This window comes from Ammospiza caudacuta, chromosome 14 (genome assembly GCF_027887145.1).
Source record: "Ammospiza caudacuta isolate bAmmCau1 chromosome 14, bAmmCau1.pri, whole genome shotgun sequence".
Classification (NCBI taxonomy): domain Eukaryota; kingdom Metazoa; phylum Chordata; class Aves; order Passeriformes; family Passerellidae; genus Ammospiza; species Ammospiza caudacuta.
Window position 1 is genome coordinate 3204935 of NC_080606.1, and position 21876 is coordinate 3226810.

The following is a 21876-nucleotide window of genomic DNA, read 5'->3' on the forward strand; positions in this document are numbered from 1 at the left end:
ATCTCCAAACACATGTGAGCACAACACGAGAAGCAAATTAAATGATAATTTGTTTTCCTTTTTCTCTGAGGCTTCTCAGCTTCCCAGGAGAAAATCCTAGGCCGAGAGATTTTTCAGTAAATATGACTGTGACACTTAAAGACCTTTGTGTGTTTGTGAGAAATCTTGTTGGTCAAATTATAAATGCCTCTGACTTGTGCATAATCAGTTCATATTTCAGTGTACTTCAGCTTCAGAGGCATTGATATATTATTGGAATAATTACCAATACACCCAGATAGGGCGTGCCTGAGCTTGTCTGGTCCTTGCTGCTTGACCAAATAGCGGCACTGTGGTGTTTGACCCCACAGACACTTTTGGCTGGTGGGTGTGTGGTGTTTGACCCCACAGACACTTTGGGCTGGTGGGTGTGTGGTGTTTGACCCCACAGACACTTTGGGCTGGTGGGTGTGTGGTGTTTGACCCCACAGACACTTTTGGCTGGTGGGTGTGTGGTGTTTCACCCCACAGACACTTTGGGCTGGCTGGGTGTGTGGTGTTTCACCCCACAGACACTTTTGGTTAGCTGGATGCTGCAGCTGAGTGCTAGAGACAAGTCCAGGCCTGCAGGAGCTCTGGTGGTGCTGGGATGGAGCTTCCCCCCATAACAGGGGCTGCTCCTCAGGTTTCTCTCTGGCAGAGAAGCTTTAAGGCGATGGTGAAGGAAAGGAGTCGTTCTGCTGGAGGGTTTGGATCCAGAGCTTTATTCTGGCCCACAGGCCTCTGAATGCAGCACCAGCTCCAAGAGAACTCCCTGAGCCCGTGGTTGCTGCTCCTTTAACAGGGGAGAGGGGCAGGGAAGGGAGTAGGGAGCCACTAACCAGGTACAGTAGGGGAGGTCTCAAGGGACAAAGGACACCTGGATGGCCCAATGCCCCCCAGGGGTAGGGGGCATCTTTTGAGTTCTGCCAATCACTCAACACCCTTCAGGAATGCCAGGACTGACAGTGCTGGGAGGGGAAAGGAGGGGTGACTGACACTCGTGGCAGGGAATTATCGGGGAGGGATCCGAATGCAACAATACATTTTGTTTTTTCCTTGCCCAGGTACCAGAAGCCGAGCTCAGAGAAGCTGGAGTTCCGTGCCCGTGGCCAGCTGAGGCACAGGAGCCCATCAGAGATCAGCGTGCACGTGGGCATCGAGGAGAGCGGGGCTGCCTCCCCCAAGCTGAGCCTGATGGATCGAATCATCACCTACAGCAGGGCCTCCATCAACTCCCTGCTCTCAGACAAGCGCTCTGTGAACAGCATCGTCCTCAGCGAGCCTGACAAGCACTCCCTGCTGGTGGGGGACTTTGGGGAGGATGATGACACAGCCTTATGAAAGACTTGCTCCTCCCACCCCACTGAGGCAAAACAAAAATACCCTGAAGCAAAAAACACAACCAAAACAGCTCTCGTGAGGTCTGTGCGTGTCCTGATCCTTGTGAAGGTCTTCTGGATGCATTTCTTCTTCAGTGTAGAGGTAGTTGTTGCAGTGACTTTCCAGAGTCTTTTGTGGTTTTTAATCTAGACTTACCAAAAATATCTGGTGCAGGGCTGTTGATGCTCACAAACAGGGCTGTGTTCCCATTCCATGGAGCTTGCAGTATAGCATTTATTTTGGCAAATTGTCAAAATACAATTAAGGAAACTAAGGAAGCAGAAACTGATTTCCCAGCCTTATACCAGGCTATTTTATCCATAGTGGAGTTCAGTACTGTGTGAAAAATTGTGAATTTGCATCTGCAAAATCCTGACAGTTCTGTTTGCAGAGAGATGTGCCTTACTTCAGAACCCTGTCACTCCCACAGCCTGCCTTCTGCCAGAAATGAGTTCTCTCAAATGCCTCTTCTTGTTGTCAACATCTGGTTCCAGCTTTTCACACTCCAGGCTTCAAATCATCTCCATGGGATCCAGATTCCTGCGTGGCAGCAAACAGGGAGGATTGGGGCCATCCCCACAGAGCTCTGCACGTCCTGCCCTGAGACTCTCTGCCTTCCTGAAGGTTTGGGCTTGGGAGGTTTGCTCATTCCCAGCCTCTCCTAAGCCAAAAACTCCTGCAACACCTGAATGCAATATCAGTGTGAGCTGATTTTAGCCAAAGTGTTCAGCTTTAGGAATGAGCAGTGCCCACCACCAGGATCTACTGGCACTACTCCAGTGAACCAGGGGAGTTTGTCACAGACTGCTTTAAAGTCTCTACAGTTCAGGCTTTGCCTGTCAAGTGTCTGTATTCTAGGAATGGCCCAGCATTGGTTGATCCAAACCCCTCTGCTTGTTCTGTGCAGATCCAGGCATCAAGAATTCAGACAGTTGTCATTTGTTGCTGAACTGCAATATCAAAATGCAGCTCTTGATCATGAAATCATTAATATAAAAAATATCCTCAGTGAGAAAGAGATGCTCATCAGCAGTGGCTGTTACCTGTTTGTTACTCACTGAACCTTGCTGTCCCCTTCCCCTGCTGAGGCAGTCATTGGTAGGAATTGCTGGGTTCAATAATGATGAATTTTATAATGAAGTGCAGTCCATGATGTAAATGTGTACCAGTTGTGCTTGTAGAGGAGAAATACTCAGTGTGGTGGAGACAAAGAGATTCTCTTCAATGTTCTGCTTTTTAACTCAAAGCCTGATGTCAGGCCATAGATTGTGTATGTAAAAAGTCCTGAGTAAACAACTCTTGCATTTTATCTGAGAACCACCAGAAAAATCCCATTGTGTGAGAGCAGAAGAGCTGTGCTGGGGATGTGTTTGTGAGGAAATCAGGGTACCTGTATTGCAGTGAGGGGAGCAGTATCATGTGCTGCTGGCTCGAGAAACAAAATATTTCTGTAGCAGGATTTGGGTTCTTAATATCTCTACATGAATACAGAGTATTTTTATAAATTAGATTACACATGTATGTAATATGTGGTGTTGTTCCATGCTGAGATCTATCACTGCACAGCCATTCCATGAGGTTTTGTTCTCTGTTTGCAGCAGCAGAGCTGTTTTTACAAAGCAGATTGTTACCCAAAGTTGTTTGATGTGTGAGGATGGGTTTTAGTGCTTCACAATCATGCAAAGATTTCAGTTGTCTTGTTTATCCACCCTCCTTCTCTGTGTTCCTAGCACGTTGTGCAGGTGCAAGGGAGGTATTTCCATATTTCTGTCTGTGCTCTGGGTGGTCTCAGCCACTCCTTCAGTGCTGGCTGGGGAGTGGATGGCTTGGAAATGCCACATCACCTCCCACTGCAGGAAACAGGGAGGTAATTCAGGGCTGCATTCCTGGTTAGCAAATAAAGCAGCATTAAGAACTTGTTAAACAATTTCCAGATGTATTTTTAGAGCACTTTCATTGTCCAAATGCTGTGTAGGTTGAATGTTTACAGCTTTACCTCCAACTTTTTCCCAACACAGGTATTTTTCTAGGCTTTATCATTTTCTGTGAAACTCAGTGTTTGATCCAGGTACAGCAAAATAAGGCTCTTTTTCCAAAGCAGGACACTTAAAGAGGTGCAGGATGATTATCAGGGAGTAAGGAACAGCAGCTGCTGGCTGGGGGGGTGTGCCAGCAGCTTGTAGGGACAGCCAGAGGATCAGGCTCTGGGGAGAGGAAATAACTGAGCCCGGGGTGGTTGGGGGCAAGGTGGTTGTGATAAACTCAGATTTTTTGAAAGCAGGTTCTCTGTCCAGCACTCCCCAAGGGTGAGATAATGACTTCTAGGATGTTTATATTGAGATTAAAATATTACAAAAGGTGCTTTACGTTGAAGAACCAAAATCCCTTTCTGTTTGAATGTACAGTGCAAGTGGAATCGTGTGGGAGCTCAGTGTTTTCCCAAATGTGAATGTTTTAATGTGTAAATAGGTTGCTTCTGTTGGAGACAGTTTGGATTCAGAAATTTAAACTATCACGTGGAAACACTCAGTTACAAACAATATTGTATTACTCCTTTGTCTATTTTATTGTTTTCTGTGTCTAGCTATTTATAAACCTGTGCTCTATTTAATAAAAAAGTACATATGCTCCAGGCTTTAAAAGTTACTCTTTGAATCTTACCAAACTTACTTTTAAGAGTTTAAAACACTTGAAATTTTATACAAAAAGAAAAAAAAAGAATGTGAAGTTGCCAGAACACAATGGAAGCAAGAACACACTTTTATTTATTCAAAACTATGCCTTTTTTTTTTTTTGCTTAGAACTTCCAACAAAATGTTTTAAACTGGAGAACATTTGTTACTCAGTTTTAGGGATGAAGAATGAAGAAGTTAATGCTGGTTGGAATGTTAATGTAGGGCTGTTACAGTTCTTTGCATCTCAGAACATGTTGTCTCATGTTTCCTGTTCTTTTAAGACTGTGCCTCCATCATTCTAATGGCAATTGTAAGCTCTGTAATAAAAATGTAGCATCCAAAGGCTGGTTTAAAGCATGTTCTTTCATCTCCTTTCAATATCTCTAGCTGTCTCAGCAAAAGGCCAAGGATTGGGGTTTAGGTGTAATTCCAGCTCTCTAAACACAACCTTGAGCAAACACTGAGCCTGTAGAGCTGGGGGCAAGTGGGACTGGTGAAAGTTGGGAAATTCTGGAATAATCTCATGTAGGAGCATCCCTGTGTTAGCAAATGGGGGAAGAGCAGAGGCTGCTGGAGCTCACACAGTCAGAACTGTCCCAGCAGAGCCCAGGACTGAGGTTTGTAACATCTCCAGGTGTTTCCAGGGGTCACTCACCCTTACAGTAAAAATGGGGTTTCTTGTGTTGATATGACATTTCCCATTTTGGTTTGTGCCAATTAACCCTTGTTCTGTCACTGGTTTCACTGAGCAAGTCAGGTTCAAGTTGCATCCAAATGTTTCCAGGATGAAGAATTTTGCTTTTCCTTAAGATCCAACCCTGTAATTTCATCCTCAGCCTGCCTCAGGCCTAGTATGCCCCATCAGGTGTGGAAAACCACAATTTTAGTGCTGGTTTGGAAAATGCAGGTTTGTTGCACAAAAAATAGTAACCAAAATACTTGGAACTATTTAATTTAGGCCTTGAGTCATTTTGAGTTAAGGCAGTATGTGAACCTTCTCATTTCAAATGGAACTTTGTTTTAGCCCTGACTGAATTAAAAATAAATAAAATTTTAAACGAACCTTATTAAGTAGCCAGGAGGCCCCACATATTACGGACTAAGTTGTGATACATAAATCTCTGCATTTGTCTGGCCAACACCTTTCATTGTGATTCAAGAAACAGCAACTTTGATATAGAACTAAAAATTAAGATTCTCCTGGAGTTTAAAATATCTCTCCTTTCCTGGAACCTGACAAGTCAATGATGTTTCCTAAGTGAAACCATGAGCTGTCCCAGAGTCAATTCTGTTACAAGCCCCTGATTTCAGTTTTTCTTGAGCTCAGTTTAGAGTCTCACCTCCCTTGGTGGCAGTGAGCACGGGTGAGGGGTGAGCAGAGCTCTCACATTCCATAGCACTGTTTTGTTAGGGAAAAATGGGTAAGTTATATCATCAAATTGAGGTTCAGTCTACATTGTAAAAATCAGTGGAACAAATACCACCTTTAAGGGCTCTGATAGAAAATGATACTGTAGATAATTAGGATTCATGTTCATTTAAAACTGTCTGTGGCATTAGAGAGACAGAGCAATGCTGTGTTCCTGCAGCCTGCCACAGCCAGGGTTCACACTGGAGCCTCTGCAGCCTCAAGCATCACCTTTGCAGGCTTCATGGAATCCATTTTCCATTTCACCAGAGTGCAGGTCCTGCCTGGGTTTTTGATGCTTCCAGTTCAGGGTGGCTACATCATCTTTTAAGATACTCTTTTTTTTTTTTTTTTTTTTTTCTTCTTAAGTAACATTTTTAGATCACATTTCTGCAGAGCAGTATGACAAGCCTTTAAGGTCAGACTCTGATTCCAAATTCAGCATCTGCCTTGATAGCAGAGCTGTGCTATGGGCAATGTGGGTTTTTTTTTTTCTTCCAGTTGACTGGGCAGTTTCAGTAGTAGCTGTGAATTTGTACCATGTCTGCTTGGTCATGAAGGAAAACTGCTGACCAGGTAAGATTGGGTTGCCTGTATCCCATCAAACACATCTCTAAATAATTTTTTATGGAGAGCTGTACACACACACAAACTCAGGTGCAGGAAAAAGAGACACAGAAGATTCTTCAGCACTTTTTAATTAACCCTTCATTCGATTTCATGCATGGACAGCCTGAAGCCTTTGTCCCTGCAGGTGTTGGGAATGACATTTGCAGGCATTGGTCAGGTGAGGGAGCAGCCAGGAGCTGTCTGCCCTTATTCTCTGAGCACTGTGCCTGTTTTTCAGGCAGCTTTTCCAGATTGGGTGCTCTTTATCTTTCCCACACGATCCCTGTGCTGGGATAATGACCATCTCCACTGCAGGGAGATCAGAGCACTCAGACTTGTGCCGCTGCCTGTTTTTAAGAGGAGGTTTAAAAGCTGTGGGTGGCTCCAAAAGCAGGAAGTTTCTGCAGCCTGGGTCACAGGACAAGGATGGAGATGCAGATTATTGGTCTCACAAACACACCCCAGAGCACCAGAGCCTTTGGTCTGCCTAAACTTGCCCAGTCCTGTTCCTGTTGGAGAAATGAAGCAGGATCATGCAGGAGAGGGATGTGCAAGTCTAAAGTGCAGCTGCTGCTTCATGTTCCTAGGAATGACTCCCTGGGACGGTCACAGGTCCAACCCCAGCTCCTTGGGTTTGTCATTACCAGCCCTTTGCCCTCCTGGCTTTGCTGCACTGGTTAATTTAAAAGTGCAGGGGTTGAACTGTTTGCGTGGGCTTTTTTTTCTTTAAATATTTGCAGTATATTCTAAATATTTCACAACAGGAGGGAAGGACAGAGAGGTGACTCAAGCGTGGAAGTGAGCTTTGAGTGTGTGTCTGTTTTTTGTAACTCCTTTTATAAGACAAAAATTCTCATGCCTGGCCATTTCCCATCTGTAATTGCATTCTGCCACCCCAAGTTCTCATGTGACATCCTCCCTATTCCTCTATCTCATGTTCTTCACACAAAAAAAATGGAGAAAAAGCAAACAAGGATAAAACCAGACAACACTGAGTGAGCTGCACTTCTGCCAGAACAGTGATCTTTGTAAGTGCACCAAGATTGCTCCAGGCTCTTATCCAATACTCTCCTACCTATGGGATATAGTGGAGTTGGTCCTGTGGAGTAGAGTCCTCTTGGTCATTTTTATTTATGGCTTGCTTGGTCCTTTCTTTCTGAATGTCCTGTCTACCTGGGGATTCACCAGTGTCCGGCTGTCCCTTTCCCCTCAGCTGTGGCACACAGCTGTCCCAAAACACAGGACACCACACACTGTGACATTCCTGCTTCACACATTTTTACCCCTAGGAGGTGACAGGAGAGCTTTTGAAATGAGAGCCTTGTCCTAATGAATGAAGCCATTTCCCAGGGAAGGCAGGGCTGCGGGCTGCAGCTGGGAAGAGCTTTCCTTTCTGAGTCAGCATTGAGGAATTTAACCTTTGCCTTTGGAGAAAGCAGCACAGCATGAAGTAGTACAGGAAGAAAGAAAGGGATTAATTTCAGAACAGTTAAAGAGTTACAGCTCCTGTGGATCCAGAGAAGCCTCCCTTATCTCCTCACAGGAGTGCCTCTAAGTGTCCACCTGTCACTTGTGCTTCTGGCTTGGATTAGAAGTGGCTCTGGCCAGCTGTGCTTTGAGTGGGCAATCCCAGCTCCTGAGGGGAGGCTGGGTTCAGGAGCACTTTAGGGTTTGACTCTCAGGCCTCGGTGAAGAATGGATTCACAGTGACACTTCCAGATGTCCCTGCCCACAGGGGACACTGTGAGCACTGTCCAGGGCTCTGGGTTACAAGGACCCCCCTGGTGACTGCAAGGTTGGCTCTGATTTGCTGTGTCACAGGAGGGACCCCTGGGTACCCCCCAGGTTTACTCTGCAGTCAACATTGAGACCGTTACTGCACCTAATTTAATTTGAACCTTGATTGTAGATTTACAGCAATATGAGATAAACTACAGTGGCAGACACTGACAAACTAAAGTGATGTTCCTGGTCTCCTCCATCCTAACTGGTGACCACCTCACAGGAGATTTCATGTCACCCTCAGTTTGTTCCCACTTGTGTATTTCAGGGTTTATTGCTGTTGGAACCAACACCTTTAACATGTCTGGGAGGCCCATCCAGGCTTTCCTGAGTCTTGCAGCAGGAGACTCCCACCCTTCTGCCTCAGGCTGGGTGTTTGCACTAGCCTGGCTCTCTAGGAACCTTTGTGTTTCATTTCTTGTCAGCGTGTGCTCATTTGACTCAGAATCTTTTAGGTTGGAAAAGACCTCTGACACCACTGGATCTGATCTTTGACCGATCACCACCTTATCAATGAGCACTGAGTGCCACATCCAGTCCTTCCTTGAACACTTCCAGGGATGGTGACTCTACACCTCCCTGGGCAGCCCATTGCAATGTTCAACAACCTTTTCCTTGAGAAATTCTTCCTGATGTCCAACCTGACCCTCCCCTGGCCCAGCCTGAGGCCATTCCCTCTGCTCCTGTCCCTGTTGCCTGGGAGCACAGCCCGACTCCCTGGGCTGTCCCCTCCTGTCAGGAGCTGTGCAGAGCCACAAGGTCCCCCCAGTCCCCCTTTTCTCCAGGCTGAGCCCCTTCCCAGCTCCCTCAGCTGCTCCTCATAGGACTGACTCTCCAGACCCTTCCCCAGCTCAGCTGCCCTTCTCTTGACTCCCTCCAGCACCATCCTGTCAGCAGAGAACTGACTTTGTCACCACCACTTTCTCAGCGGTATCTGTACATTTTTGTGAGCGTGGCAAAAAAATAACCCTGTCAGCAACAGAAAGGCCTATCCTATGGGCAAAACACAAAAGACCATGAGCTCCTTTTTCACCCAGTACAGTGCATTGCCCTGTGCTATTGTCACCCAATGCACAGCCCAGTGCACTGCGTTAGAGGCTGCACGTATGTCGGGGCAGGTGATTTTGGGCTGCACCCAGAACCTGCTATGGAGGCATGGAGTGACACAAAGGGAATGGCTGTGACCTGGCAGAGGGCAGGGTTAGGATTGCCTCCAGCTCTGGGGTCCCTGCACAGGAGGGACATGGAGCAACTCCAGAGGAGGCACCAAGATGATCAGAGGGATGGAATACTACTCCTGTGAGGAAAGGTTGAGAGAACTGGGATTGTTCAGCCTGGAAAAATGTAGGCTTTGTGGCCTTCCAGTACCTGGAGGGAACCTACTAGAAAGAGGGAGAAAGACTATTGACAAGGGCCTAGAGTGACAGGACAAGGGGGAATGGATGCAAACTGAAAGAGAGTAGGTTGAGATTAGGTTTTAGGAAGAAAAAAATCTTCCCTGTGAGGGTGCTGAGGCCCTGGCACAGGGTGCCCAGAGCAGCTGTGGCTGTCCCTGGCTCCCTGGCAGTGCCGAGGCTGGGTTGAACACTGGGGCTTGGAGCAGCCTGGGATAGCGGAAGGTGTTCCTGCCCACGGCAGGGTGTGGCATGAAATTATATTTAAGGTCCCTCCCAACTCAAACCACTCTGTGATGCTACTAAACCATGCTGCTGCAAGGTGTATCCCTTCAAACAGTTGTTTTGTCCCCGCTTGTCTTGAGAAGTATTTATGTAGGTCACTTAAAAATATCCCGGGTTTTGTCTCGTCCTTTACAGTCGACGCGTGGCCTCCCCAGGCCTATGGCTCAGCCGTGAAGCGCCCGCCCTTCATGTGAAGGATTCGCACCAGCCGACACACGTTTGGACACCATTTATGGGTGATTTTCCCTCAGATAAGGTGCAGAACGGTTAATTCGGTACTCAGGGACAGGACCCCGCACTCGGCCGGCGCCCTCAGGGAGCGGCGGCTGCGTGTGGGACGTGACCGGGGCCGGCGCCGCAGCCCCGCCCCCGTGAGGCGGGATGCCCGCTGACTGACAGGAGGTTTGACCAATAAAAATGCAGAGAGAACAGCACGGACCAATCGCTGACGGGAGGGGCGGGGCCAAATGCGCTGGGTGGTGGCGGCGCGGGCGGCGCTGCGGCAGAACGCGGAGGCGGCGAAGCGGACCAGCTTGAGCGGGACGGTGTGCTTGCGGCGGGTAGCAAACATGTCTCTCTCCAACAAACTCACCCTGGACAAGGTGGACGTGAAGGGAAAGCGCGTCGTCATGAGGTGAGGCGTTGCGGGAGGAATGTGCGTCGCCTGCGGGCCGCCCTGCTCTATGCTCCACGCTGGGGCCGGGTCGGTGCCCCCCCGGTAGCAGCCCCTTGCCCGCGCCTGGCGCATGTCGATTTGTGCGGCTTTAATTTCATTATTTTTCGCTCGCTGGGTGTTGGAGAGGCTCCTGCATCATCGTGGAGCCGGCCCGGCTCCCCTGCGGGTACGTGGCGGCCGGGCAGGGTGTAAATCCCGGCCCTGGATCACCCCGCTCGCTCGCACGTGTGTCGGCCACAGGAGGCTGCAGGGCAAATCCAGCCAGCCTGCCGTGCTTTTATCCCAGAGAACTACCCCAAAAAAAGCTTATTTCCCAGTAATTTTTTTCCTTAATGCAAATTAAAAAAGCACTGCAATAAAAAAGTGAAGATACGGCTCTGCTTAGCTGTCCAAATACCAATAATAATTAATTTCTTAGCAGGAATCGAATTATAGAATCACAGAATGGCCTGGGTTGGGAGGGACCTTAAATAAGGCCCATCTGTTTCCATCCCCATGCCAAGGGCACGAACACCTTTTGCTAGACCAGGTTGCTCCAAACCTCTTCTAGCCTGGCCTTGGACACTTCCAGGGCTGGGGCATCACCGCAGGGTTTCAGCACATCCTAGTCTGAAACCCTAAAATAGGCAGTCACTGCTTATTTATAAAGCATCAGTGCCTGAACGCCTCATGTTAAAATTGTTGCCAAGTCCTGGGAGATAAGGGCACGAAGGTACATCGTGATACGTCCTGCTCGAAATACTTTAATTATGGGGTAGTTTGTTCAAGGTCACTATAACGTGGTTACCGTGTGTGTGTTATCTGCTCTGTGAGTAGGCAGGGATAGCAAAAATATAGCTCCTGTTAGTCACAGTCTGATAGACAACTTGCTCTTTTTACCCCTTGTTTCTTCAACCTTGTTTTGAACTAGTTCCCTAATTTGATTATGAGAAACCAGCCCATGTAATAAGTGCTGAAGAAGCTTGCTCCGGATTTCCGTGCACTTTCTAAGTCTGATACAACAAAAGATCTCTGTGTAGAAATCTGTACCTGACTTTTTTTTTGCCATCTGACTGGTTTTTTTCCATTTCTGAGTCATGTTACAGAGAGCAGCCGTGCATTGGCAGGCGGTGGGCTGGGTTTGCCCGCTCAAAATCTCTGTTAATTAATGCTAATTAATTAATTTTGCTGTTCTGTGAGGGGCTACCCAAACCCAGCAGGTGAGCTGCCAGGCTCAGTGTCTCCTGGAACGAGTCACCACGTGCTCTCAGTAGTACTAAAATCGATACCTCTTCTTTTTCTCCTCATGTTCATGGTAATTTCGGCTTACTCACATCCTGCTTAGCTTCGGGTCCTAGTGCCGAAGCTTCAGGAAAAGTTGAGAATGGGGAGGAGAGAGCGCTCAGGGAGCTCAGATTTCAATGGTAGGGGGGAAGAAGGCTGAGCTGGACCTTTCTTTTGTAGTTTTGACGGCTCTGTAAAGCAAATTGTCCTTTTATTCTCTCCCTTTAGGATAATGCTTTTCTTTGCCCCTTCTAGAACTCGACCACTGTGCTGTGGGCTGCCAGTTCAAATTCTTTCTGCTCAGCTACTCCTGTTTTGCTGGCAGCTTTTGTCCTTTCTTCCCGTTTGTTTCACGTGCTGAGTGGGCTGCGGGGGGATTCATTCCCTCAGCTTGCTGAACGCAGTGTTTTTAATGTATAGAAGGATGGAGGATGCACGCTGTGCTCTCTGCTCCGGCCATGGGTGTTCCCTCCCGTGGCTCTGTGAGCGATTTCTGCCTCCGCGGTTACGCAACGCAGCTTCCTGCACATGGGCACAGGGATGCCAGGCCTGAAACTCCTCCCTGCCGCAGCTCCAGCTGGCACGGCTCGGGAAGTCACCTCAAGATCCAAGTCAGGTCTTCCAGGGAGAATGTGATAAGCCACAGCAGGGAGATTAGAGCTGCAGAGGACAGAAGTTAAAGCTTCCTTCAAATGCCTGCTGGCCACAGTAGTCCAGCCAAGTATTTCTGAAGCCTCATTTGGGGACACAAGGTCACTAGTCGTTCATTTCCTTTCCTTTGGATGTTCCTCGTTGGGGTCTGAAATCATATTGTTTAAAAATGAAAAGTTGTATCTGGGTTTATTTCCTGCTCAGCATTACTGCTGCTCTGGTCCTGAGCGTTAGGATGTGTTGGTGGCCCAGTTTTCCTGAGTTACTCTAGCATTTGTGATGTTATCACAAGCAGAAATGGCTGATAACACATTGATTTCAGAACAGAACTTGTCGACAGGCCATAGGTGAACATCTAACTCTAATTGTAACACTGCTTTTCTAGCCAACACCTTTACTGGCAGGTTCCTTCACTCATTTGTTGAATATTTAAAACTAATTAAATAAGTAGTAAAATAAATCTGTAGAATATTTAATTTTGCTTCTGATTTTTTTTTTAGGGTTGACTTCAATGTTCCAATGAAGGATCACAAAATAACCAACAATCAGAGGTGAGCTGTAATTTCCATCCCAAATGGAGGTTCTGCTGTGTCTGACTTCACCCCAGTACCTGGAACATTACCATGATTAAGCTGTCACTGTTCAAACCAGAATATTAAAGGTGTCAGAGGAAGTCCAACAATTTTTAATTAAACCCCCTGCAGTTGCTAGCAAACTACACTTAAATACAAAGGTGATACTCACTGTGGCTGCTGTGGAAAGCATATGGAAAAAATATGTTATTTTAGAGATTAACTTAAATTTCTTAAATTGGCTGTGGCCATTTCGCAGCCACATCCCTTAGGCTGTGTGTGAAAGTTGTCTCTCTTACTATCCAGAAGTCTCTGTGCCTCCTGCTTACCCTGGGGCTGTGGTAACTTGTTGTCTTTGTTAGAGTAATTGTTGCTGTGCAGCACACACAAAACCCTGGAGTTTACAAACAGTGATGCCAGCTGTCTTGCCCTGCTTGTGTGCCACTTGTAGGAGGTGCCAGCTTTGCTCACCACAATATTCTCACTGCTCATCATTTCTCTACTGGTGCAGGATCCCAGAGTAACCCAGGGAGCCTGGTACTGTTCAGGTGTGTCCTGGTATTTCTTAGCTGAGCAATCAGCAGAACTTAGATTACAAAATGCATTTTAATTCCATGTCCATGGAAGATAACAGTGAAATGTATGAAAACAGGCTGGGATGGAGAATGTTTTGCTCTTGTGCTCTGTTTCTTTTGCCATTTTCGAGGGACAGCTCCTGGGGCTCATGTGTAAGTGGTACTGATCTGCTTGCCTGGTAAACTCTAATTGATTCCTTATTAATTAGCTGTTGTGTGCTGTTGCAGAATCAAGGCAGCTGTTCCTACCATCAAGCACTGCCTGGACCATGGGGCCAAGTCCGTGGTTCTCATGAGCCACCTGGGTCGCCCGGATGGTGTCCCCATGCCTGACAAGTTCTCCCTGGCCCCAGTAGCTGTGGAGCTGAAGGCACTCCTGGGCAGGTAAAGTGCAAAAGCAGCCTGGTGTGCACCAGACCCTCCCTGCTGGGGGACCTGGATGTTTTTCTTTCCACCAGGAAGCCACTGGTGGGGTTACAGTGTGTGGCTTGTGTTTGCAGGGAGGTGTTGTTCCTGAAGGATTGTGTTGGTGCTGAGGTGGAGAATGCCTGTGCCAATCCTGCTGCTGGCTCAGTCATCCTGCTGGAGAACCTCAGGTTCCATGTTGAAGAGGAAGGCAAAGGCAAAGATGCTTCAGGGAACAAGGTGAAACTCATGTGTGCCTGCTCTGGTCTTACCTGCTGTTTGTGCAGACTGCCAAGGAGCCAGCAGCCTCTCCAACACACTGATTGTGAACCTGCTCTTAACAGGATGTCAGAGATCTGTAGTTCACTGTGTCCCACTGTTGTGCAAAAGCTTTGAGTGGAGTGTAGTGAATTTCCAAGATGGAGCATCTCAAGCATTTCCAAGACAAAACAGCTCAAGTGGAAGGCTATAGATGACTCTATAGCCTGACTCTGTCAAAGAAGGAGAAATAAACTAAATAGAGCTGTGCAAGAAACTGCTGCTTGTTAGGCTTCAGTATTGGATGTCTAAAATTTCGAGACAGTTTGTTGCCACCAGGCCCATAAGAATGGTTCTTCCTTTTTGGGTTACATGACTAATATTTCTGCAGCACAGGGCTTATCAAACCCCCTAAGCCTGTGTGCTCTTCAGAGCAGTTCTCTAGAAGCAGGCTGCCTTGCACCTCTGACATTTTGCTGAAGGTCAGCAGAGTGCTTGCTCCAGACAGCTGCTTTTCTTAGCGATGGTGACCCTGCTGGCTCACAGAGATCCTGTGCTTGGAGGGAATGCTGACATGGAGTGTGCCCTTTATGGGCTGACACAGGACTCCTGCAGCTTAGGAACACAGCACAGAGTTGGTGAGCCTGTGCAGATGGCAGGGGGAAATTGAGCAAATCTGGAATTATTCACTGCTAGAACTGTGTGCCACTGCAGGTATCGTGGCAGGGAGAAGAGTGGGGCAAGAATTTAATTTTCTCTGGGAGACAGTCCCTTGGTTTTGTGTGTTTCTGCAATTCCCAGGTGATTTAGCTGGGTGTGTGCATATGGAAGCACACACTGCACTGAGCACAACAGGGGAGGGGTGCCAGTGTCAGAGCTGCCTCTCCTAGCAGAGGTGAAAGTCAGTGCTATGGAAACAGTGATGCAATACAGGGTTGCTGACTGCTGCTTGAACTGTGTTTTTCCAAAGTAGATGCAGTGGTGGTGGTTCCTTCTGTCAGAGCCTCTTGTGTTCTGCTCACAGATGGAGCTGGTTCCAACTGGAGCACTTAGTCTCTGTGCAGCCAGAGTGAGGGAGACGTTGGCAGCATTGTTGCAGAATCTCTGTGGTCCCTTGCACTTGTCTCCTGCACAAAGTCTCTGCTTAGTCTCTGCTAAAAAGGGCCCCAAAGCTTTGCTGAGCCCTGCTGCCATCTCTTGGAGTGCCTTCCTGCCATTGTCCCTGTGGTGTCACATCTGGTGCTGGCAGAGGCCTCCCTGGGGTGCTGAGCTGACTGAGCAGAGCCCTTGGGAGGGGTGGCCTGGCTCCAGTCTGGGCTGTTCCCTGCACCAAGGGGCTGCCAGCTGCCCCTGAGCACTCACCTGCTGCTTGTGGGCTCTGCTGTCTCCTCATGCTGGGAGGGAGAGCTGGACTGCAAAAGCCATCCTGTGAGGATTTGGTAGGATGCTTGGAGTAGTCTTTTCACAGAAATACACCTGTCCTTACCCACTACATACTGCACTTATCTGCATTTCCAGCACTGGCTGCTTTCACTGTGGCCTGTTACAGTGTGCAAGCCTTTTATCAGACTGTTCATTGGTTAATCCTCAGTGCAGTTGCTAAATCAGTCCTTCAGGAGCTCAGCCTTTTACTTGTATCTCTTGGAGATGATGCTTGCTTTGTTCAGTGAGTGAGCATGAATTTGTTTAGCCTGATCCCTGCCTTGTCTCTCCACACCCTTCCTGTGCTACCTGTGTTCACCACACAACACTGGAACTCTGTTGGAGAGAGACTGGAAGGTTTGTGGTGCTGCAGTTCAGAAGTGGGAACAGTTTCAGCAATAGCAGTCTAGGGGAGTTTAAAGTGGAATTTAAACCATTTAAACTTTGTTGCTTCTGCTGGACTGGAAAAAAGCAAATGGAAGAGAGTGACCCACTGGATGGGCTGATGAGTTCCTCAAACTGACCTTTGCTTTGGATTTCAGTCAAATAGCTGACTTTGAGTTCAGATTCAGAGTCAAAGTCTCAGGGTACAAACTTGTCCTTCTTTCTCTTTTTAGATCAAGGCTGAGCCTGCAAAAGTGGAGGCTTTCAGAGCCTCTCTTTCCAAACTGGGAGATGTCTATGTCAACGATGCTTTTGGCACTGCACACCGAGCTCACAGGTGAGTCCCATTTCCCTTCCCCAGGCAGAACTGCAGAACAGTATCTGTTGTGGAAACACATCAAATACTGCCCCTGAGGAGTTGTAACTTGCTTTTGGGCTCACCCCACTGTCATTGTGCTGTGTTTGTTCCTCAGTAGTGGATTTACTGGAGGAGGTTGTCATCAGTGTATGCTGTTTCAGGTTTGTCTCTTGAAATGAGATTTTAAGACTTTTTTTAGACTTTGAAGATCTAATGATTACTTAGGGCTTGTATAAATTGTCCTGCAAACACAACATCCCTTTTTCTAAAATACTAATCTCTCCAGAGTTATTATTTTCATGGAGTGTGTTTGGTTATGTGTACTTGCAAACTGTAGTCCTCTTGGAAGAAGAAATCCCTGCTCTTGGGAATTCTTAATTTTCCTCTTGTTTGTTGGATCACTAGTTGAGATGATAAATGTCTTGCAAATCAATATTTCTGTGCAGAACCAATGTCAGAAGTGAGGCATGCACAGCTGTCTTATCAGGCTAGGAAAACAAAGCCCCTGTGTGTGTTTTCATGCAGGTCCTAGCTGTTCTCATTGCTGCAGCTGACTAAAGGGTTGGCTTTGTAATGCTGTGAAAAAGGAAATTTTTCCTTTCCTCACTTTTTACTTTAATTCTGCAGCTCCATGGTTGGTGTCAATCTGCCTCAGAAGGCTGCTGGCTTCCTCATGAAGAAAGAACTGGATTATTTTGCCAAGGCCTTGGAGAGTCCAGAGAGACCCTTCTTGGCAATTCTTGGAGGGTAAGGCTCGAGAACATTGTGACTGTATTTCTCTAACTGCCCTAACAAACGACATGTTATTTAAGCAAGTGCTTTCCTTTCTAGTGTACCTGCAGTTCAGATTAGTAGCTGACTCCTGAGATATGAGATGTGGATTAGAGAGGAGCTAACTGATACATCTGCTCCTGTGATGATACGATCTGACAGTTCATTGTTGTTCCCCAAATCAAGACAGTCCCCAGCAGTTTTTGCCCAGATGAGCCAGCAGAGCAGTTTAGCCATGAGGTGGCCCAGACATTGTCAGTGACCTTTCCCCCCAGTTCAGGGTACAGGAGTGCTCAGGCTCTGTAAATTGACATGACCTCTCATTATGCAACTGGGGCTGCATGGGCTCTGCTGGGCAGTCAGGGGAAATCAGGCTCTAAAGGGCTAATGAGGTTTATATTTAAATAGAAAAGAAAAAAAGGAATGCTGAATAATGCTCCAGTAAGCATTTTAATGCTGGCCTGCTAACTTGCAAAATTCTCTTTTTGCCCATTTCAAACAATTTTTTGTTGGATCATTCTCTAGAACAGCCTTGACATACCAAAGTCACAATATTCATTATTAATTCTTTTTCCTTTTCTCTCTTACAGAGCCAAAGTTCAGGATAAGATCCAGCTGATCAATAACATGCTGGATAAGGTCAATGAGATGATCATTGGTGGTGGAATGGCATTCACCTTCCTCAAAGTGCTCAACAACATGGAGGTATGAGGAGAACAATTCCATGTCTGCTCCTAGTGGGAAATGTGGTCTGAATGCCCCTTACATGTTCTGGGATTGAGCACAGGCTCTCTTGGCTCTCTGCAAGAGTAGGGAGCACTGAGAAATTACTTGACAATCCCTTTGCAAAACTCAGATTGCTCCTCTGTCTCTCCATGTGCTTTAAGAAAACAATATTTCCAGAATTGCTGTCTGGGCAGTTTGAGTGCTCATGTTCTCTTCTGTCATGACCAGGAGCTAAACAAACACCTCTCTTACTTTTCCCAAATGTTTCCTTTAGATTGGCAACTCTCTGTTTGATGAAGAGGGGTCAAAAATTGTCAAGGACCTGATGGCCAAGGCAGAGAAGAATGGTGTGAAGATCACTCTGCCTGTTGACTTCATCACTGCTGACAAATTTGATGAGAATGCACAGACTGGGGAGGCCACAGTGGCTTCAGGCATTCCTGCTGGCTGGATGGTAGGTTTGAGTGGGACAGGGACTGACAGGAGGAGAGGAATAGGATGGGTAGAACACCTCTTAAAGGAGTAGAAAGAGTAATTGTGAGCCTTGGCACATGTTCCTGAGGGCAGTCAAGCTGTGTGGAGTTTGTTGGTTTAATGAAATTGAAGCCCTGTTGTTTGTTCTGAAATTTTAAGTCTAAAGTAGCTTCTGTGAGATTTGGATTAAAACAGCAAAATTCCTCTCTGAACATGCAGATCTGAATGCAGTAAAAATCCCTTTTATTTGACTGGAATTTACGTAGGGTTGGCAAAGTTTTCTAAGGCTTCAAAAATCTGACATTGATTTAAAATTGACTTACTGGAAGATTAAGAAGTGTTAGGAAGATAAATACCCCCCCCAGACTCCACCCTCCTGCAGCAGCTGCTGGCAAATCTGTCTGTGAATGGAGAGAAATTCTTGTTTCTTGTCTGGGGTGAGGGAGAAGCTTCTGGCTGGGCATGGGGGATTTGAGCTGGGGGTCAGCAGTGATGACTTCTCTCACTTCCCTTAGGGCCTGGACTGTGGCCCTGAGAGTGTGAAGAAGTTTGTTGAAGTTGTGGGAAGGGCCAAGCAAATCGTGTGGAACGGTCCAGTGGGAGTCTTTGAGTGGGACAAGTTTTCCAAAGGAACCAAAGCCCTGATGGACAAAGTGGTAGAAGTTACTGGAAAAGGCTGCATCACCATTATTGGTAAGTAGTTGTGTTCTTGTTCTTCTGTTTCTAAATGCATGGAGGAAGCTTATGATGGCCAGTACTGTGATAAAAATACTGATCAAATTATTTTCCAGAAGTTCTCCTCTGTCCTTCAGTTGGACAAAAATCTGTATTTCTTGTGTCTCATGGATTCTGTTTGTGCTACAGGTGGTGGAGATACAGCCACTTGCTGTGCTAAGTGGAACACTGAGGATAAAGTCAGCCATGTCAGCACAGGAGGTGGAGCCAGCCTGGAGCTGCTAGAGGGTAAATCCTCTTTTATCTTCATTTGTTTTAGTAAATATGGAGTTCTGGGTGCTTTGCCATTAGCATTTATCAGGAAAGCACAACAACAGAGTGTCATGGTTTGATACTAACCTCTTTCACCAACCAAAACAACAACAACAAAAAAATCCCTTAAAAGTATTCTACTTTTAACCCCCTATATTCTCAAAAACATATCCATGTCCTCAGTAGCCACACCAAATACCAATATTCAAATCTCAACACTAATTAATTTAACCACAAACTCCCAAAAAACTCACTTCCTTATCAAACCAGGACACAGAGAAATGTCTTTTCTGTGCCACCATGTGGAGTTAGTTACATGTAGCTTTGGAGCTACAAGCTCCTCTTCTCCTGTTCTGTAGCTCTCACAGAGGAAGAGAGGAAGGAAAATGGAATATTCCTGCAGACAACACAGTGTGCTCCTCCCAGAAAGGAAAAATACTGGGATAGAAAACAAGAGTGGGCTGGATTTGGTCACTGATCCCTCAGGACATGGCAGCCAGTTGAAAATGCCCGGTTTCTGATGGGGGAACCTCATCAGAACAGTCTGGAATTCTTGCCAAAAGCCTCTTCTTCCTGTTTGGAATTCCCTTGGGTTTGGGGAGCCCTCTAGTGCTCACCGACAAACCTGCACGAGGGTGCTTGGAATTCAAAATGGAGAGGATTGAAGGGATTCTTGTAACGAGTTCCATTGTTCTCGAAACGACTTTTCATTTCCTCTGGTAATTTGCCGTTTCCCAGTGTGTGTAAATTATCCAACGCTGTCAACTCCTCTGGAGAGGAGAAACCTCAATAAACTGCCTTGCAGCTGCTGTTTGCAGGAGCAAGATGGGAGACAGAGCTTTTGTTTCTGTTGCCTAGGGAGTGATGGGGAAGGGAAAGAATGCAGATGGCTCGAAGGAAATGCTGTGTATTCAAAAGCACAAACTTGTCTAAGTTTTGGCCCAAAATATGGGTTTGTGTGTGTGATCTTTTAAATGTAACGGAAGTCTGGCTAATTAGAAAAGCTTCTGAAGATGAAGAAAGGGGAAAAAATCCCTGAAAACTCAGCAAACTAGTGAGTTGTGAACAGTGTTACAATTCAGTCCTGCTGCACAGCTTGAGCATTAGAAGGTTGTTTTTCTGAGGAAAGGCAAAACCAGAGTGGTGTCTGTTCATTATTAAAGTAGGACAAAAAGCTAAAAAATGTTTTAGAAAATGTTGCACTTTATTAATCTAGGCCCTTGTACTCAAAGCTGAGAATATTCTTTGCTTCCATCAGTTGGAATGAAATGTATAAATGTCTCAACCTGAGTGTTTTAGTTATTTAAAGACCTGAGACTCATAGGAGGCCTTTTCTCTTAATTCATTCTTAAAATTTCCACCACACTCCCCAGAATTCTATTTACATGCCACTAGGGATTTAAGAAAGTATGCAGCAACTCTTTAAATCCAATCAAAAATCTGTTTGCCATCAAATTTCATGGAAAAGGATGTTGGGTATTTGGATCTGGCCCTAGAGAGACTTGAACAGAAATGTGCCATTGCTGTTAATTGAGAGTTGGTGGCTGGGCTGTGTTAGGAATCTCTGCTGACATCTGGGTGGATTCACTGTGTGGAGCAGGTCCATGGAACCACCATGGTCAACTGTAGCTATGGTATTTTCTGAAAAATCCCTTTGCCAGGATTTTTTTTCCCAAGAAGCCTCAGAGAAAAAGAAACACAATGATTATCTGCTGCTGTGGAGTGCCACTGGTGCACCCTTGATTGGTCCATGCTGGTTGTTTCTAATTAATGGCCAATGATAGTCAGCTGGCTCAGTCTCTCAGAGTCATGAGCTTTTGTTATCATTCCTTTCTATTCCTTGCAAGCCTTCTGCTGAAATCCTTTCTTCTATTCTTTTAGTATAGTTTTAATACAATATATATCATAAAATAATAAATCAGCCTTCTGAAACATGGAAGAGATGAGGATCTGACTCTCTTCCTGAGACCCCTGTGAACACCACCACAGTCAACGTGGAGCCAAACTCTTCTGTTTTCAACCTATAATTCCTGATTCACTTTTTAACATTGCATCTCTTTGAATGTTGCAAAGTTGCTTGAGAGGTCCCTAACCCTGCTGCTGTGTTTTCTGTGTCCCCAGGTAAGGTTCTCCCTGGTGTGGATGCCTTGAGCAATGTGTAGAGAGCAGAGCCCCAGCCCGGTCCCGTGCACAGCCCCTGAGATCCAGCACTTCAGCGCTTCCGTGTTCCAGCTCTGCCAGAGGCACATCCCAGAATGTAAACCAGAACGGGGCCTGGGAGCAGGAGGGAGCAGCAGAGAGCAGAGATTTTCCTGACTGCAGTTTACATGATGTGGGTTTGTCCACTGTTACCCCACTTGAATTAACGTAGTTGAAGCTGTTGTTGTGAATTTAGAGTGTATATATTTATATTTTGCCTTTTCAAAGAGATTAATCCCTGTTAGACATATATCTCAGAAAGGAGTGCACTGTCCAGCTTCCATCCTAAAGGCATTTTCATCACTTGACACGGTTCAGAAACCAGAGAGACTCCAGTTTTTTGGAGGTTGGTTGTAATAGCTGCTGAATAAACATATTTCAAGTGCTCCCAGTTTGTATGTTGTCCTTATTTCAGATTTTTAGAATGGTCTGCATTAAAATACCTTCTAGCATCTGGAATCTGAGCTATTTCTCCTATTTCCTCTTTGTTTCTAGATCTCCTTTTATGTTTGTCTAGTGGTTCTATAAGCACCCAGTCATCATCAAAGTGAACTTGGTAAGGAAGTAAATTGCCAAAGATGTGCTGTTATGTTAAAACTTC

General features: G+C 46.3%; 2 protein-coding genes across 2 annotated transcripts in view; both read left to right on the forward strand.

The window, feature by feature from the left end:
- Positions 1–4379, forward strand: part of ATP7A (ATPase copper transporting alpha) — a 30062-nt gene extending 25683 nt beyond the window's left edge. The window contains exon 23 of the mRNA XM_058814422.1: positions 1086–4379. Coding sequence (XP_058670405.1) covers positions 1086–1362 — 277 coding nt within the window. The 3' untranslated portion in view covers positions 1363–4379. The remainder of the gene's footprint in view (positions 1–1085) is intronic.
- A 5652-nt stretch (positions 4380–10031) lies between these two features.
- On the forward strand, positions 10032–21663 carry PGK1 (phosphoglycerate kinase 1). The gene is made up of 11 exons (XM_058814056.1): positions 10032–10188; positions 12645–12695; positions 13520–13675; positions 13792–13936; positions 15994–16097; positions 16746–16865; positions 17480–17594; positions 17890–18069; positions 18605–18782; positions 18954–19052; positions 21198–21663. Exons 1-11 carry the CDS (start codon positions 10124–10126, stop codon positions 21236–21238), a joined length of 1254 nt encoding a protein of 417 aa, XP_058670039.1. The 5' UTR covers positions 10032–10123; the 3' UTR covers positions 21239–21663.
- The last annotated feature ends 213 nt before the right edge of the window (positions 21664–21876 follow it).